This window comes from Motacilla alba, chromosome 11 (assembly GCF_015832195.1).
Source record: "Motacilla alba alba isolate MOTALB_02 chromosome 11, Motacilla_alba_V1.0_pri, whole genome shotgun sequence".
NCBI classification, from domain to species: Eukaryota; Metazoa; Chordata; class Aves; order Passeriformes; family Motacillidae; genus Motacilla; species Motacilla alba.
This window is the reverse complement of record NC_052026.1, coordinates 16,704,019-16,723,823: the sequence shown is the minus strand read 5'-3', so window position 1 is coordinate 16,723,823 and position 19,805 is coordinate 16,704,019. Positions and strand designations below refer to the sequence as shown.

At 44.2% G+C, this 19,805-nt stretch overlaps 1 protein-coding gene across 1 annotated transcript in view; it reads right to left on the bottom strand.

Moving 5' to 3' along the window:
* Positions 1-7,301: 7,301 nt before the first annotated feature.
* The window catches only part of HSD17B2 (hydroxysteroid 17-beta dehydrogenase 2), a 29,403-nt gene continuing 16,899 nt past the window's right edge, over positions 7,302-19,805 (bottom strand). Inside the window, exons 4-8 of the mRNA XM_038147944.1 lie at positions 19,169-19,765; positions 13,988-14,200; positions 13,482-13,667; positions 10,800-10,937; positions 7,302-9,370 (exon numbers count right to left, since the gene is read on the bottom strand). Coding sequence (XP_038003872.1) covers positions 9,012-9,370; positions 10,800-10,937; positions 13,482-13,667; positions 13,988-14,200; positions 19,169-19,427 — 1,155 coding nt within the window. The 5' untranslated portion in view covers positions 19,428-19,765 and the 3' untranslated portion in view covers positions 7,302-9,011. The remainder of the gene's footprint in view (positions 9,371-10,799; positions 10,938-13,481; positions 13,668-13,987; positions 14,201-19,168; positions 19,766-19,805) is intronic.

The window sequence follows — 19,805 nt, the reverse complement described above, 5'->3', positions numbered from 1 at the left end:
GTAAATATGCTGTAAATATTTAGCAAAGCATAGTCAATTGTCTCATTAATATGCTGGCAGAGAGACACAGCCTCTGCTGCCTGAGCAGCTTTTGGGGTGCTTGCAGCTGAGCAGGCAGCAGCATGTTCTGCTGTCTGAATTTTAGGGAAAGGGGGATTTTACTGATGAATGCTACCCCCAGGTCACTGTGAGCACTGGCACAGGGGTGCCAGCAACATTCCTCCAAATATTGCACACAAGGGATGGGTTGTGCCCCAGCAACACCCACTTTTGTTGCTGGTCCCAAGTCACTGAAGCTGCTGAATAAATCAGACCAAGGGGAAGGAGCAGCTTCAGCTGGTTGAGGTTGGAAGTGAGTAGAAAGCTGCTCATGGGGAAGATCAGTGAGCAGCTCTGCTGCCTGGAATAAATTGAATTGTCAAAGTCACCCTTGACACAGGCAGAGAGCAACCAGCTTAATGGCACAGAGGGGTCACAGAAACTCCTTCTTCCCAGAAGATACCAGTGATATGTGGCACAGAGAAAGCTGTGATGCTGAAACAGCTTGTGAGACAACCCGTGGGGAATCCCAGCTCATTAGTGGAAAAATTAAGACACTTAAATGCTTTGGTATTGAAAAACTAATTGCTGCACCAGGAATTTGTTAGATGTAGAAACATCCATAAAGAACCAGGAACAACCTAAGCTATAATAGGGCTTCAAAAGGTGAAGGAAACCAAGCCTGAAGAGCTTCCAGCTCTCTGTGGAAGCATTTGCTTTATGTCCAGGGCCTCCGGCAATAGCAGCATGGGATGCTGCCCTGGCCATCCTGCAGCTTTACTGGTGCCCTGGCAGCATTCCTGCCAAGCTGGATGTGTGCCAGGAGCAAGCTAATGGATGTAAAATAACTGCCCATTCCCCAAGAGAAAGCCGGCATTTGTCTCCATTCCCAGTGACCCCACTCCCAGCAATAAATACACTCAGGTGGAGGAGCTCTGACACAGCTCTGATGTGCAAATGCTGTCCTGCTTGTGCAGACAGCACTGGCGTCACTCTGGAAAGAGAAAGGCCTCTGAAGGGGTTTCACACATCCAGGCAGGATCCTGCCAGGCTCCTCAGTGCTGCCCCAGCTGGGATGGAGCCAGGATCAGCCTCACAGTGGCTGTCTCTCCATGTTCTCCATGGCAATCCTGCTCCAACAAGATGCACAGCTGCAGGCTGAACAGCACAGCAGCAAGGACTCTTCAAGAGCAGCCCAAATCGAGAGCAAGCAGCAGCTTTGGGGAACCAAGGGGGCAAAAGTGATCTCAGTAACATGAGACCATCAGACCTTAAGAGATGGGCAATTCCTTTTTCATCAGCCTTGTTTCCCCTCCTCACCCAGGCACACGAGTGCCAGAGCAGAGCATCCTCCAGGCTGAGCAAGCACTGTGGAGTAACAGGAGAAAACCAAAAGCAGGGCTGCACTCAGTGGAGACCAGGAGGTAGTGCAAACTCCATGGGGAAGATTAACCCTTTCAAAGGAATTGTGTTTTTCTAAGCCAATTCCCTCAAAATGTTTGGGACTATTTTCTGTGGGCACTGGATATTTTTTTGGAGTAAGGTGTGCAAAAGGTTTCAAGAGCTGCCTCTCAACTCACAGAGTCAGGAAAGCTTTTCCTTACAGCCACAAAGATTGACATCTTCAGTCATTAATCCCCTAAAAGACAGACAGTGGTGTGCAAGCATCACATCCTACAGTTAAAAGTCTCAGATAGCATTAGGGTGAAAGCCCATAATTCCTTCCTCCCTCACACAGTAAGTCTGTGATACTTAAAAATGTTTTCAAGAGGCTTTAAAGCAACTAACAACACAAACAAAACCAAAAAATCCACTTCACTCAGGCCCTGCCCGTGCACCTCAGCACCAGCAAGCACACAACCTCTCCTAGACCAGGAGTTCCTGTATCTGCTCTGCACAAAACCACCTTGATAGATTTCAGCTTTAAGCTCTGACTGGTACATGGCACATCCATCACGTTGCCCTCCTTCAAGCTGAGGCACCCTTTCCTCCCTGGTGCCCAAATTCAGCTGACTCCAGTGGAGCTGGGCTGTTTGCAGCTCCCCTTGGGCACCACCATCCATTACAGTGCACATGGGTCTGTCACCACGTCCCATTTGCTTCTCCACACCATATGTTAAACCTGGAGGCTGAGCACAATCATTTATCTTCTTGTTTTTAACATCAGTCCTTTTTTAATATTGCAGTTAGCCTTTTCCTACCCTTAAGGACACTTGCAAAATGCAGAGGGAGCAATGACATGGCCCAAAGTCATGGGCTGGGGTCACTGCTGGTAACTGGATCCTGTTTTAGGGATGCTTTTGGTTGGTTGGTTGGGGTTTCTTAACCTTTGAGAGCAGTGCTTCCTGCTCTAAGGCAAAACATTGCAACCATAGTGGCAACATTTGGAAAAAGGGATATAAACCACACTATGCTATTGCATGATTCAATTCAAATCACACTATGAAACAGCCAGCTCCCAACATGAACTTCTAGCACATTTCTACATGGTAAAACATTTTCAAAAATGCTAAGTTTTTAAAGCCTATCACTCCCTTAATTCATCCATGCCAAGCACACAACATGATTACATTGCTGCCTGTACATTAGAACACTGTTAATTAACTGTTTGCTCTGTTTTCCCCAATTCATCCTTTTAATTAAATTAGTCTTTTGGGATTTTGCTCTTCAGGCAGTGAATGGAGCAGGCTGTCCAGAGAAGCTGAGGGTGCCCATTCCTGGATGGGGCTGTGAGGAACCTGGTTTAGTGGAAGCTGTCCCTGCTCACGGCAGGGGTGGAATGAGAGGAGCTATAAAGGTCCTTCCTGTCCCAAACCATTCTGTGATTCCATGAATTTAGTTTTTCTGAGAAACTAAAGGCAAAAAGATGCTCTCTGAGATACACAGAAGCCATAACACCAATTCCTAACCTTTTGTATAAAAAGATAAGGTTTGCCCACACAGCAGGGGAATAAATCACCCTCAGGCCATCCTCTGGCACATCATCCTCATCCTAGTGCTTTGTTGGCCATGTCATGCAAGCACCAGAGATTTCCACACACACCAGTGGATGGGTGTCAGTGCAAGCCCACAGGAAGCCCAGACAGACAGTCAGACAGACAGCAGTGCCCTCTCTCACAGATTGCTGATATGTTAATTACTATGGCTGAAGGCCAGAAATGTCTCTTTTTCCATTATGAAACCAAGTACACTGTGATATTCTCTCCCCCAAAGAAAGAGAGCAAAGAAGTCAGCGCTGCCAGGCTTGTGTGGGCTGGGTGTGGGAGTGCAATGCTTCAACAACATCTCCCCTTTCACAGGGCTCTGGAAATATAAGACCTTTTTCTCCACCCCTATCCTCACCACAACACCCCATATCCTCTTTCTTCATGGGCTGGGATGCTACAAGACAAAGAAATGTAAGACTTCTCAGTAAGTAAATTTTTCACAGGCCACAGCCTCTTAAATGACACTTTAAAAAGTCAGGTGTTGAAGGAGGCAGTGGGAGATAGCGAGTAGATCAACCTGACCCAGAGTGTGACATGTCACTGGAGCTGAATCTGCCCAAACCCATTTCCTGAGAATCATCCTTCTTGCTTCCTTCCTTCCCTCCCTTTGTACCAGTCACTATAATTTTGTTTTCTTTTTATCTTCCATGCTCACACCCCTTGATCTTTACTCCATATTCTGGCTCTTATTTTGAAATGGGTCCTTCAATACCACAAGGGAAAAGGCCCAAATCAGGGAAACATGGCCAGAGTGTACAACTCATAGAACAGCAGCCCAATAACAGGCCACTTCTGAAAGGCTCTGTGGAAAGAGCAACACACTGCACCTCCAGACCTCTCCTGATTTAGCAGACTGGTGAAGGCCACGCTGGCTCCACCAAGATTTGAGAGCCATCCTTTGACCACTGAGCTGTCCCCCCTTTTCTCACTAATGGCAGATGCTGAGATCCAAATTCTTAGCTCCCGGAATTAGTTTCCAGCTTATTCAGAGCTCTTTCCAGAGCTACAGGCAACAGCATGAACTGGGATATAAACTTGGATCATTTAACCTACATATTCCAGGCCTGAAACCTGTGGAGACTGTTTATATATCTGTAATTACTTTCATACAGGTTGTTAAAGTCAGATTCATTAGCTTAGGTTACAATGACCTATACAACATGCTTAAAACCCATTTATCCTATTAAAGGGATTTAAAACTCGCTTCCTTTCATGAGATGTCAGTGATTCTTGATTTATGGTTTGGTCATGCTTTATAAGTAAAAGCAATTACCTCTCTTGCTATGTAAAAGCCCACTGCCTCAAGGTCGCCAGAATTCATCTATAATTGAGCAGCAACAGCTCTGACATTCAGCTTGACTGACAAAAGCACTGGCTGTTGAAATCCTGCCACCAAGGTGCCTGCATTCCAGGGAGCCCTGCAGCAGCTAGCAGATTCTGTCAGGAGCAATTGCCCCCCAGGATGCATTTGTGCAGGGTGTTTCCTGCAGTGGCAATACTTTCCATTTCTGCATCCTCAGAGTTTTGAGAGGAAAAAAAAAAATTCCACACCCAATTTCCTCACAAGTGCCAAGATTTTTTTTTTGTTTGAAGCCTTTTCCTTTGAAGCTTGCATGAATTGGATTTCAAATTAATTTCTCTGAGAGTTCCTAGAAATGTGATGACTCTCTGATGCACAGTGTCCTCAGGGGTTGCATCATTTTAGGAATCCAGTTGACTTTCAAAACACAGACATAAACAGGGTAAAACAGACAACACTGTGACCCAGAAAAGATCCCAGAATCAGTCTCTTCAGGAAAAATATCAAAATGCACTCGTTTGCCCCAAACATGCTGCAAATATGATTGGTGCCCAAATGGGTGCTAGTGGCTACGTGTGGACTCTTGGCTTCAAGCAATAGAAATGTGACCCATTTTTGTTGCACCTCTGCAATGCTGTGCCCAGGTGAGTAAATTTACAGCAAAACCAGAGTGTTTTGACATCACTGAGACCTGAAAACTCCCTGGAAGCATCCTCTTGAAACAAAGAATGCCTAGAGAAATTCTAAAAACTTTTCCTGTGGAACTATAAACAAAAAAAAAACCCTCACACATGCCAGAGGAACATGGAAATTTTTTCCATAGCTTTTCTGAAGATAGCAGGGACTCAAAGTGGAAAAATCTGAAATTACTTTCGTTTAGAAATAATTACATTTCTGTTCATGCTCATTAAATTAGACAAAGCAACTATTACCTTTCTCCCCGCTGCTGTTTTTGGCCCCTCCTGGTGAAAAATGGGTCTGACCAAGCTCCTACAGAGCTTGAAAGCAGTTTTAGGGTTCATCCTTGTCCCTGCATGAGTCCATAACCCTCAGTGACCTGGAGCTCCCCATTCTCCTACACCACCACTTCTATCCAACCCAAAGCCCCCTGTCAGAGCTCCATTTGAGCACACTTTAAACGTCCTCAGCCCTTTTCCTTAACTCCAGCCACGTGGGCACTCTCACACATTAACACTCCACGGTAATGGAGCGTTGGTCCTTTTGCAAGTGGCCACCAAAACTTCCCCACCACAGCCAGTCAGTGACACAACCACAAAAATGCACAATATTTTACCCACCTTCCCCAGCCTGCAATGATGCAGGCATACATCAGGCACGGCTGTCAGCAGGGGCCCCACAAAGAGGGGAAATGGAGCCAGAATAAAAGAAGTTACAAAACCAAATTGCTTTGTAACTCACCTTCTGTGTCCCCAAAGCTGCTGCGTGTCTTCAAATCAGCTCCTCACAGGAAGGAATGAATGCAGAGCAGGAGAGGGGGACCCCCAGGACACCAACCAGGGAATTCCTTTGTAAAAAGCATCCAACAGCATTTACTTCTTGGTCACAAACTCCATTCCAGAGGCTGGATAAAAGGGATGTGTATAAAATCTGCTCTTTAATCATGATTTCCATAGTTTATAACCCCTTTTTACTCTGTACACATGTTTTTTTTAATATATAACTAACACTTGATTTCTGTGGGGCATTACATGATGTTTTAGTCTATTATTCATCATCCTTTTTTAAGGCCACAGCCAATTTCTTTAGTTTCTCAGATGCTTTTCCTCACACCATGTGCATTTTTTAAAAAATCTTATCTTTGAAAGAAGCCAAAATGGCCTCTTTTTCTTTAAAAAAATCTTATCTTTGAATAGGCTCAAATCACAAGAATTCATTTGGGGTTTTTAATACAACAGTTTCCACTGCCAGAACTCAACATCCTCTTTTCCCACTCCCCAGATATCTTTGCATCAGATCAGCCTTTACAACAAGGAAAGGACCATCACACCCAGACGTTTGTCCTCGAGATCATGAGCCAGTGTCAGCACTAACATCCACCTGGGCTCGCTGGCCACAAACACAATTTATTCTGCAGTTCTGCCACTCTCACTGTTGGGATTATTTGCAATGCAAGCCATTAGCAAAAGAAATTTAGTTCTAATACTACAGCCCATTATGTGACACATAATGCAATAATGTGTTACAACAGAATTATCTTTAAAACACAAAGTAAGATCCCTGTAGGAACAAAACAATAGCAATCTTTGATATCGCAATTATTAGAGACCTGCTAAAATATCTTTGTAGTTAGGTGAAGAAACATAAAATGACTATTTAGAACAGAAATTTCCTGGGAAATAAAAGTTTAAAAAATTAAAATGAAGTCAAAACTTCCAAGTAAATGGCTAATTTAATATGTCTGCAATGTGCAAGATAATATTCCTATTAGGAAAGTCAATGGGAGAAAAAAAAATTACATTTTATAACCACAGCCAAATAACAAAGCAACAATTAAAGATTGTTATGGAGATTGCTAGGCAAAGGAGCTGACTGACTGCTTAGACAAATTTCAGTTGTATCGTGTGCCTAAGGGCAAAATTCCAGCCCACAGAATTTACACCCAAATTGGGTGTGAAGGGAAAAACAGCCACCTGCATCCACAATGAAAATAGGCTCCCTGGCAGTGAGCTCCCTCAGCCAGAACTCCCAGGCTGCCACCCAGCACGCCCCAGCTCCACACTCACCTTTCCTGCCTGCTCACAAGCTGCCTTTGAGCCAACTGGGATCACATCTGCCCAAAACAGAGCAGCTGCCATTTGTCCCCCTTCCCTGGAAAAGTTCCCCACCCCTTCTCCCTCAGCGCTCTCCTGCTGTGGGAACAAGGCAGGGAATGTAGCACTGAGCCCCAAAAAGCACAAAGGGTGAGACAAGACAAAGAGGTACAACCAGCTGGTTACTAAATATTATATTGGTTTATTACATATTTTTGTTTACACATTTAAAAAGAGGGAAATAGATAAAGGAAAAAATTGGGAGAAAGAAAGAAAAATAGTCTCAGATTTCCTGAGTTCAAAACATGGAGTACACTTACTTCCTCCAAGGAAAGCAAAAGTCTGCAACAGTCAGGGCACTGATACAAACCCATCAGGTGATAAACCTCAGTAGCAAAAGCAGATATTGTGACAATGAGTACAGGACAGGAGGGTTTCCCCACTGGAGCACAGACTCAAATGATGGCCCAAGCCCTCTGAGAATCCTCTGTGCATCTACAGGAGTCTGGCACTGAGGTGACAGACACAGGACAGTGATGGAATAAATGCCATAGCTGCAAATTAAATAGTGATTTTGTCCAGTTGGGTGCAAGAGCACATCACACCAGTAGGGTTATGACAGAAGAGTTAGAAGTTGCTCATGAAGGAAAGGAAAAAAGTGTGGCTACATTTAAAGCTCAGAATGTGATCACTTTCAGTTTGTCATCACTGGAAAAGAAATGCATCTTGTCAAAGACAGGACACGTGGCCAAACCATGGGAGTCAGGGGGATGAGGATTTCTTTCAAAATATCGCAGCCTTTCAAAGTCCAAGGATGCGACAGACAATGCAAAAAGGGAATAAGGCAGGAAAAATACAGGTGAGTTGCCCAACCACTTGCCATTGGAGAGTGGAGGGAGGGCACCTGGTGCTCCTGGAAGGAAATTAGGCAAGGGGAGCGACCCCAGGCTATCAGAAGTTGGGCACTGGACTCCAGCAAAGCCACATGAGGATTGACTGATCTTGGATGAGTGAGCACAAACTCCCCCCAAAGCAGAGGGGGTATCAACAACAAGAAGGTATCAAAAGTGGGCAAAACCATGAATTCTTTGTAAAGCCAGACTTGAGTAAGGAATTGTACAAAAAGCAGAAATGACATCAGAGTTTACTAACAATTAGATAAGCACAGGCATATACAGGCAATGACAGAATGACCCAGACAGATCAAATTAGCAGCTGATTCACCCACCATGACTATTTTTAGTACTGTAGGAAGGAAATCATTCATCTCTTCATAAAGATCTTGATCTGTTTGCATTCATTTCTCCCCCAACCAGTTTGTGTTGCTTATTCTAGCAAAGAGAACGCATTACAAACTTTAAAACTAAACACTATGCATTGAAACTGAATGTATACATTACAAAACTTGGGGGGAAAAGGACAATAATTTCTCAGGTTCAACAACAGAATGAAAACACCAGACCCCAAACATATCAGGCTGAAGCTGTAGATAAAAAGACTTGTATTACACAGATCTAAGTCTCTTCAACAACAGGAATATATTTAACTTTTTACAAGATTTAAGGTTGGTGACTCTCTAAGGGTTTTTGTTTTGCTTTAACAAAACCTATTCTGCATCTCTGCATATCAGTGATGCCCTTAGAAGCAGACAGGAACTATATCATTTCACGAGGTAATACAAAGACACAGAAAGCAGGATACAAAGACAACAAGAAAACACTGAAATTCCTCAACAAATGCCCCATCTGAGATTAGCTTTCTATTTATGTTTATCCACTGCTTTTCCCAAACATGACTCTTAACACAGAGATTTAATGTTAATGCAACTTAACAAAGAGAGCACAATAAGCAGCAGTGTCTGTCCAGAGCTCTTTCCAGCTACCCCATCCAGTGAGAGAAACACCAGTGGACACCTCAGGGGTTCTTGCCTCCATCTCCTGATGTCCTCAGCTGCCTTGGAACAGAGCCAGCACTCAGCACCTTGCTGATGAAGAAGTCGTAGAACCAGAGGGGGAAGCAGCAGAAGATGCAGAGGGGGACATAGGCCCCCTTGCCAGGGGTGTAGAGGCCCTGGGGTCTCCTGGCCAGCAGAGCATGCAGAACAGAGCCCAGCACTGGGGACAGGTCGGGGGCACAGTGGGAGGGCAGGTGGAGGAGGTAACTCCTCAGCCCCAGGAGATATTCCTCTCCATAGGCCTGCCTGGTGTCTGCAGGGAGGTTCTCCATCAGCTCCTTCTCCTGCTTGTCCCACTGCTCTGCTGTGCCTTCAATACCTGCAGGGGCAACATCACAGGACAGCAAGTGGGTTTGGGGCTGGATTTAAAGAAATAAATCTGTAATTAATAGGAAGAGTTGATCTAAACTGGGGCAGTGAAGAACAAACACCACAGCTGGTCAGCAGCCAGTGCTTTTAGCTGGAAGAGGAGGAAAAGCATGAGTGCTTTGTGCTACACAAAAAGCACAAAGTTCATGCCCCATTTGGCTCCCTGCTCTACCTAAAAATGCTCTCTCACAGCCAAATCAGCATTTTTTCTTTCCCCCTCCTCCCCACTTTGCCATTCTGTCCCAATTCATTTTGTGGCGGTTTCCAGTCAGTATTTATTATAAACTGAGGACAGGCAAACTAAGATGAAGAGGATTCACTTGGGCTGGCCAAGCGCTGAGCTGCCCTTTCACAGGAGACATTAGTATTTCAATAACTGGTTTCCAGAAGAATTAGCATTCTATTAGGACAGATTTGGAACTGTAATTTAATCTGTCCATCCCATCTGCATAATGTAGGAATGAAAGCAGGGGCTTCTCCAATGGAATTACTGCCTAACTACCAAAAATTAAGCATTGCAAATAAAGAAAAATCTTTAAATAAATATTTAAATCTCAAATCCCAGGACTCAATTTTACCCTTAAACCTGAGAACAGTTGAGCAGGGCCCTGAAGGTGAAGCCTCAGGCAGGTTCCACTGACCACACAAAGCTGTCAGAGCCCAGAGCCTCCCACGGCCCCTTCCCAGGAGGGAATCATTCAGGGAAGTAACATTTTATGGAAAGAGCAATTTGATTTACACTGACATAAAAAATGCTCTGGGCAGGCATGGGGTGCAGTGAGGGTATGTGCAGCAGGAGATGAGTCTGGAACCTGGACAGGCTCTGCAAAAAGAGCTCAGTTGAAGGAAGAGGAGAATTTGGAACAGAAAGCAGCAGGAGCACATGGGGAAGGAATGGAGAGCAAAAATCAGAGGATATTGACAGCAAGCAAGCAGGATGACAGGTACTGCTGCAGATACTGCCATGCAAGACAGAGCAGCCCAATAAAGAGAGCTCTGATATTGAGGAAGGGAGGAGTGATGGGGGACCTGAAGCTCCCAAGCAGGACAAGTGAGCCATAACACTCAAACTGGGCACACGGTGATGCTCCATTCATCAGCTCCAACAAAGCTGGGGCAAAGGGAAGGCACCAGCTGCCTGAATACTGCCCTGTCTCAAAGCAAAGACAGCTCTGCCCAGGAGAGGGGAGGCAGGCAGTGAGCAGAGCTGGAGGAAACAGCTCTCAGAAAAAAACACTGAACTTCATTTCCATAACCCCCATTAAGAATTGGAAAAAAACATCCAACCCCCGAGAATCACTCCGGGCTCTGTTTGAGGCTGCTGAACTGCAGGGAAAGAGGAGAGGCAGAAAGAACAACCCGAAATGCCAAGCACCAACCTGTTCTGAAGCCTGATGGATGAATTGCCATGACTTTAATGCCCCATTTGGAAAGCTCTTGCCTCATTACTCCAGAAAACATGGACAGAGCTGCTTTGGATGCCCCATACGCAGCGTACCTCGGTAGTGGAATGCCTCCTGCAGGAGCAATAGAAACCTAATAAACCTCGACAGTGGCTCTTCCCAGCCTTTATTTTCATGATTTAGAAGGGAGATTATTGCACAACTAAAATTACGCCTCTGTCCCTGAGGTTAAAGACAAATCAGTGAGGGAATCATTTCTTGTTAAGGGTAAAAAAAGAGTGAAAGTTGTAAATGAACAGTTGCTTACAGCAGTTACTGAGTGTAACACCTGCTAAGACACCTTGTGGGGCAGGAAAAATAAACTGGACTGCATTTTAGAGTAAAAACTGCTGAAAGTTATGACTGTTGATTTGAGAAACACAATGATTTAGTTCATAAAAATAGTAAAGTAGTAGTTTTATACTCCTGTTCTTGTCACTGTAATACAAATTTCAATCCCCTACAATAAGCCACAGTTAGAACAGGGTAAGTAATCTCAATTCTAGTTTTATAAAGCAAACTTTCTTTCCTGTTCTTTCCAGAAAGGCCAGAGAAATAATAATGCAAGAGTGGGGAAAACCTAAAGCTGGAATCACATCCCATGAGTGACTGGACTCCCTGAGAGTTCCCAGCAAGAAGCAGATCCCCTGCCTATAGTTATATCCCATCTTTTTTCAATCCCAGAAACATTTGTTCAGCTGGGAAAGCTAAGAGAACATACAGCACATTTACAAAAAGGAGCTTCCAAAAAAACAGTGTCTTCCAAATGCAGAGATTTCCTCTGTCCCAAAAACTGGCAGACTGTCACTTCTTCGGGGCTAGAAAAATACAAACATGCTTTGATTTGAGCATCTTCTTCAGCCCTCTCACTTCCCCCACAGGGTTGCTGTTATCACCACACAGGTTTAAGATCACCACAGCCACTACAGGCTGTGCTGGGAGCAGGGAGGAGGGAACAGAATGGACAATCCTTTCCTTGAGACACATCCCTCCTTCTCCTGCCTGCATGGGCAGTTGGGCACATCCTGCCTCTGTTTCACATTCTACAAACTCATCTCGATGTGCTTGAGTATTTTGAAGGAAATACCTCAGACACAGGGGCATTTTCAGGTAAGCCACTGGTGCTATTGGGTATTGTACTGGGATGACCAAGGTATGACAGGAGCTGTTTAAACAGAGCTGTTCCCTTGAAGAAATCAGGCCAGTTATATGTTAATTATTCTTCTGCATGCATCTGAATTAGCTGGATTGCTTTGAGCCAATTGAATCACATACTTTCCCCTCTGAGGTCAGGCTAACCTGAGCCCAGTTAAATGAGCCCTACACAGACAGGAATAGATTCAGCACAATGAGACCTCACTAACTTCTCCACTAATGTTTTACCAAAGGACCCCCAGACCCTGAGTTAAGAGGAAACTCTTCACCCAAACCAGCCTGTGTGCCACAACATCTCTGCAGACAGCTGGAGTTTAAGCAGGGTCATTATCAGCTCCTGTAAGGCCAAACTACTCAGCACAGGGATAAATGCATTTATTCCTTCAAGGCAGTTCAGGGATTCTCACCCGGAATTAAGACATCTGCCCCAAAACACCCACAGTGAGAGCTTCCCTTGGGTGCACAGAAGAAACAGGGCTCTGGCCTCAGACATAATTCAGGCCTTCTGATAATTCAGTCCTGATTTCCCAGAGTGTCAGCAATGGACCACGAACACAGACATGCAAATACAGAGCATTTCTGGGATTATAAAGAGAAAACAGTGCCAGAGCCAGACTGCAGCCACATCCTCAGCATAAGGGGAGCACAGGTAACACCTACACAAGTCACCCCAACAATGCAGCAGGATTCAGGGGGACTCCAGCTATGCAGAAGGGCAAAGGAAAATGTGGGGAGCACATGACCCAGCAAATCCCTAAGAGCTCTTACTCCAAAATACTTTCCAGCAGCATGACCTCCTGCTTCTAGCAGGTCTCATTTTCAAAGGGGCATTTTGCTCCTCAGCTGTTGGCTACCAGATACTGCATTACTGTATTACATTAGTTCCTACATCTTAGCATCTCAGCTGTTCTCCTGGAATAGAAGGTCATGTCATAAAGACATGCATAAATATATAAATATATATAAATTTATGGGGAAAGAAATGAAAAGCGTATGTTAAAATCCAAAACTTTTTCAAAAATTTTTCATGGCAAAATACCACTTTGCTAATAAGTTAGGCCTAAGTATTTCTAAGGCATCCAAAATATTTTTACAGAAATATAGACACACAGCTCCCAAGTTATCAGCAGATATTACAAACTGAGGTGGTCACAGACTTCTGCCTGAACATGTTATAGAAATACCTGTGATGTACCAGCCATCTTTATGGAAGCTCTCAAAGTTATCTCTCATGGTATCTAGAACACAAGATCTGAATTTTACTGGGTTTTTTGTCACAGCATATTTTAGCCACTATTAAACTCTTGTTTAAAGGCTGTTTTCTGGGAGTAGTGTGCCAAACTAAAGGAAATTCTGGATTTATTACCTTAACATTTATTCCCTGGGTGTACTGACAACCCAGACTGACAGACACCTTCGTTGGCATTTGCTCCAGGACTTTATTTGGTGCTTTAGCCCACTCACCTGCCATGCTGGACATGTTCACCAGCCTCCCCTGGGATTTCCGCAGCAACGGCAAGAAGGTCTTGGACACCTCCACAGCCCCGAAGAAATTCACCTCCATGCAGTGCCTGTAGGTGCTCATGGGGAGCAGCTCCCCATCAGCAGGGAAGCCCAGGATTCCCGCGTTGTTCACGACACCCCAAAGTCCTGGGAAGAGGAGAAAGCACAAGGCTGCAACACAGCAGGAAAAGAACTCCATAAGGATTACACCAGTGAGCTGGATGGTGACTCCAGGCCAAAACAGAGATGATCTGCAGATCCACATTCCCCACTCCTTGGCCAGTCACTACCATCTTCCCATATCCCAGAAAGCAGAAGTCATGGATGGAAATGTCCTGACTGCCCGAGACTTTGCCCTGGAAATGTCCTACACACCTAAGCCATGGTGCAGCCAACAGGGAAGAGATGCACCTGCTAAGCTGCTACATCAGGAATTCCATTGTAAAGGGGGGAGGAAAAAGCTGTACCTGCATTTTGCACCTTCTCTGAGACTGTCAGATAGGCCTCCTTGACCTGAGAGGTGTTGGTGATATCCAGCTGCAGGACAGAGAGTCTCTGGGAACAGGAGCGCCGCAGCTCCTCAGCTCCAGGGCCGTCCTTGTCCAAAACCCCAGCAAACACAACAAAACCCAAGCTGTCCAGGTATTTAGCCAGTGCATGTCCAATCCCAGTGTCACTTCCTGAAAGCATCAAAAAATACTTGGAAAGTAGACCTGTCCTACACCATCATTTAAAAAATAAATAAATAAAATAAATACACAGATTGGAAAGCCATGCAAATATAAACAAAAATATGATGAAGAAGTCCCTAAAATACATATGTCAGTAGAAAGAAAGGTTCAGATCTGAAGCTTGAGGCGCTGGACCTTTAAATGTTCCTCAAAGATTGACAGGCCATGTTCTCCTGACAGAGCTGGTGGAATCAGCTCAGCCTCTGCCACTGGCAGAGTCTCTGACTTTATACATAGAGAAGAAATAAAGCCCCACTTTGATTTTATACAAATATTCAGACTGAAACCTGATAACAAAAGTATGTAAGAGAAAAAAAAACAGCAAAAAACCCAGCACACTAATGTTATAATTTGAAATCTCCAATGGGCAAAGCAATTACAGGGCTTTCAGATCCAAATTCTTGGATTCTATTTCTACCTTCCAAAAAGCAGCATTATTTCATTCACACATCTACCACACAAGATCCCTCAGATAAGCACTTTTTATGACAGACTGTAACCAAGCCAAAACTAAGCAATTGTTGCTTTACCTGCAAAGCATTCCAATGCTTTCAGAACCTAAGAAAGCTTCCAAATGACATTTTTATGCTAAGTCAGCTATTGAATTTATGCAAATTTGCATCAGAATTTCTCTTATCCTCTCTATCCTCTTCCAAACTTATTCCCAAACTTTGTCTATATAAAGGAATGACCTGGCAGCTGCAGGAAGCACTATTAGAGCAAACAAACAATGGTCTTTGGGATTACAATTGTGTAGTTCTTCCCATCAAGTACCAATGAAAGATATTTAACAAATAATTTGAGTCACAAGTCTCTCCCTGTGACAGAGTATTTTGCTGTTGCTACAGAATAAAAGACAGAATGGGTTGGGTTAGAAAGGACCTGGAAGATCATCTCATTCCAACCCCCTGCCATGGGCAGGGACACCTTCCACTGTCCCAGGCTGCTCCAAGCCCATCCAACCTGACCTTGGACACTTCCAGGGATCCAGGGCAGCCACAGCTTCTCTGGGCATCCAATGCCAGGGCCCCACCACCCTCACAGGGAAGAATTTCTTCCTAATATCTGATCCAAATCCGCTGTCTTTTAGTTTGAAGCTGTTCCCCCTTGTCTGTCACTTCATGCCCTTGTCACCAGCTCTCTTCTCTCTCCCTTCCTTAAGGCACTGGAAGGTTCTCCAAGGTCTCCCCAGAGCCATCCCAGCTCTCTACATCTGTATTCACAGGAGAGGTGTTACAAGTCCTCTGATCATTTTTGTAGCCTTCTCTGGACTCACTTCAGCAGGTCCATGTCAGAATCCCCCCTGCCCTGCTGCCCACACGTTTTTGGAAGGAGCCCAGGACACAGCTGGATGTCTGGGCTGCCACCCCCAAGTATTAATAGTTAATTTTAAGTGTTTTCTCTCCGTTGTTTAAATTCTGGTTTCCATTCTTCCCACCGGCACTGAAACTTACTCCATAAGGAAAGAAACACCTCACCCATGTCCCCACCAAGTCACCCAGTGAAGTGACACAGATAGTGACAGGGAAGGAGTTCATAGGGACTGGGCTTCAGGAGCTTTGCAGAGGACAAGATTAGGAAGAAAATTAGGAGTTTAATAAATTTATACAGTTTTTACACTGTAAAGCACCAGCCTGTTCCACATTACTGCACCAGATCCTGCACTGTAACTACAGCAGAGAAAGCTCCTGGATGTGCACTGGGATCCAGCATCTCCTGCAGTAACAACTTACTACATCGATGTTCAGGTCCCAAACCCTGGGAATCTGAATGTGAGACAAAGGACTGGAACTCCTGCCAGATATTTTACTATTTTCTTGTTTGTGGAAGAGCTGCAATACTCCCCACTTAACCCTACTATAAACTTCTGAGGTTTAGGCTGTGATTTTGGCACACCAAGAATAATATCGGAGTTATTCACAAGTCTGCTCCTACATTCAAAAGATGTTGTCAATAGAATTAGACTGCCAAAGAGACTCATCATAAGCATGTTAGATCCTCTTTTCTGGATTCTGTCTTGTGACTGGGGCTTTAGTCCTGACTGGTAAAAAATATTCATGCCAGGTGACTTGAAGAAAACACATGCCTAAATGTCTGGATCAATCAGCGCATCTTGAAAAAGTAGAAAATAATTACTCATGCTCTATTTAATTCCTAGGAAGAAAAAAAATCAGCTTTTTGGCATTTTTGAAGTCTGCAATTTGCTGAAGGTGCACCAGAACACTACAAATACCACATGAAGCTTCTCCAGTCCTGACCTGACTGAATAAACCTGCATTCTTTGAATTCCCTAAAGAGACATGAAGAAGCCTGCAAATATCCCAGACACGACAGATTTCTAAATTTGGGGGTGGGGTGCCTTTCCTTCTTTTTCTTTTAGTGAAAAACCCTACTTTGAGGTCAAATCCTTCCTCTTTCACCATTCCCAGAAAGTACACAGCCACAGCTACATATTACCTAAGTTTTATGATGCAGTTTTAACTTGAAAATGGGCAGAATAGAATGCAACTTGAACTTGGGATGGGCACAGCAGTTCCAAGAAAGCAATAAAAGTTGTTCTGATCATTGCCTGATGCTGGGTTTGTTCCTGGCTTTTTATTCCAAAACAAATATGATTTGAGTTTCAGACCTGTTTTTGAAGTCCAGAGAAGCTTTACTCTCACAACTCCTAGAATTCAAAGAGTCTCCATAGGGAAAAAAAAAAGATAACTCCCTCCCAATCACACTCTTGCTTCTATGCCAAAAATAATTTGTGGGTTATGAAAAGACTTGTTTTAAGGAAAGTCACTACTGACTGTGACTGACCCATTACTGAGAATTTACAAATAACTCATGCTGAACATGCACCAAATCACACCCCAAGAATGGAACTGGAGAAATTCACCCCAATTCACACAGACTAACCAGGGACAGAACTTCACAACTCCTATTACTTCAGATATCGGTAATAATTTAATTTTTAGGGAAGGTGGCTGTTGCATTTACCACTAAAGTGTTTGCATGCCAGGAGCTTCTGTTTAAGGATATTGGAGCTCCTGCTCCCAGCAAGAGGATCCACAGCAGAGCTGCAGCAATGGTTTGAGCCTGCTCACATGCCCACAGTTATCCATGTGAAACAGCATTTTGACCACTGGGCACAGTTTTTCCCTTATCGTGGTACTCCAGTGAGCTGCTGGCTTAAATAAATAATGCAGAGCAGCACTGGTACAAGGAACATCCAGAGAGGACCAGAATAACACTTGACAGAATCCAAGGAGAGCAGCAGAGCTTGCTCCAGCCTCTGGCCAAAGGCTCTCAAGGATACCTGGCAGCTGCTGAGGACACAACCACATTCCTCCTGTGGGGCTGAAAGCAGAGGGAAAAAGAAAAAATAATTAAAATCACCACTTTCCATCAAGTGCCTGCCTGAAGTTTTGTCTAAACTGAAGAAAATGACACCAAAATCTACTTAAAGGCACCTTGCACCTGCAAATGAACAGGGACACACATCCTGTAGTTGGTATGGGGAAAAATACCAAAATCAGAGCAATTTAACCAAAATACAGGTTGAGTAAAACTTCTGTTTCAGTTGATGGAGGGTTTGATGGATTGCATAGGACTCCAATGAAGACAAAGAAGAGTCTCTTCAAATTAATCAGCTGTCAAAGATGTCCAAACTTGCATTTCTTCAGGACAGTTGCAGCACAGGTACAAGGACAGCACATTCCCTTACTGGACTATACCCAAATGTTCCTAACTCCCTTTTATTGCTCTAACTCAGATTCCAGAGCAGATGAGCTCCCAGAAATGCTTTTTCCTGAAGATTTGCAGTCTCACAAAGAGCAAGGAGATGCCCAAGTGCAAGCACATCCCCTGAATCTGCAGGGTGGGAAAGGATTGCTCCCCATTGCCCACACCAATATCCATCCTCATCTGACACACCTGCAGGAGAAACCCAGCTGACAGATAAACTGCAAGGGGAAGACTTGCTGCTGATCTTGTCCTCTCTCAACTTTTATATTTAATCCCTGTATTAAAGCTTGCTAGGCAAATCTAAATTATTTCCAGGTGTCCCTATAAAACAAAATGAAAGTCTGCTAGAAATTGCTATATATAAACCAAAGCAAGTTAATTCAGCATTCCAGAGGGGGAAAAAAACCACAGAAAATAAAACAAAACCCAGCAAATTAAGAGTGCAAAAAGCAGTTAGCAGGCACTCCAGTTTAAAGGTTTGATTAACACAAATAAGCAACATCTAAGTAAACACCTAAAGTTTTAGAGGAAACAAGAGAGAAGTCGTAAAACTACAAAAATGCCATCCCTGCAAAATAAAAGTGAGTTTTGAGTAGATCAGAGTGGTGATAGAGACTGAATTAATTAGCTCTGAACTTTCTCTGCTAGTGAATTACCCCCTCCTAAAGGACTTCACAGAGGGTTTCAAAGAGATGGCACCAAACCACAGTATTGAGATATGTGCATGATAGACACAGTGTGCAGTATGTACACACACACACCCACAAAAGACAGCTCTACATCCATAACCAGCACAATTAATTCAAGTAAACAAAAGCAATAAATGAATGTAGTGTTCCGAGGGCTCCCGGGAATTACTGTCTCTCCTAAAAAATTAAACCATCATAAGTATTCTTATGCTTCTTGCACCAGTTAATTTCACAAGTATGTCTAAAAAGCTACTTGTAAAGATTAAATGAGACACTAAAAAATAATAGCATCTATTAAGATGCTTTCCTACTTAATTTCAGAGCACTTATTTACCTGGAAAAAACCATCTCTGCTGAAGCAAATAAAACAAGCAGAAAAAGAAAAGGATAAAAGGAACTCTCACAAGCATGCACTAACCCGAGGACAAGAAGTTTTCCAGCCCACTTGTGAGAAAAGGCAGGTTTTGTTCATTTCTGTGCCCCGGCAGCACCTTACCTGTGATGAGCACAGCTCTGTCACCCACGGGCAGCAGGTCCCTGTCCCCCAGGCACACGCAGCAGACGAGGCACATGGCCACAAACACCCCCAGCCCCTCGCCAGCCCCCAGCGTGGCCACACACAGCAAGGCAGGCAGGAGGCTGCAGAGCAGCACCTTTGCTTTGTCCAGCGGGCTCCTCTGGGCCATGGCAACCCCAAAAAGCGTGGTGACACCTGCACAGAGCCAGCCAAGGGGGCTGCTGGCCACAGCATCCATCAGCAGAGGGGAGCAGCTAGCACTCACCCCACTGCTGGCTGGGTGGAAGCAGGTATTGCTAAATGCAGTGTGTGTTATATAGGAGCAGGGGGTGGGGCAGAGAAAGGGGACTCTCTTTAAAGGTTTGACATAATCTCACTTACCCTTGGCATCAGCAAGGAGCAGGAGCCTTCCTTTCCTTACCTTTCATTCTTTCTGCCTGACAGCTCCACCTTCTGAACAATGTGCTGGCTGGATAATGATTGACAGCACCAGGAATGGACTTGATGTAGCAAGCACTGGCTCCAGGAAAAGATTAACTGCTTTTTTATATATATGTATCTTCAAAGTACACTTCCCTAGACAGTGAGAAAAGGAGCAGTTTCTTTTACAAGGAAT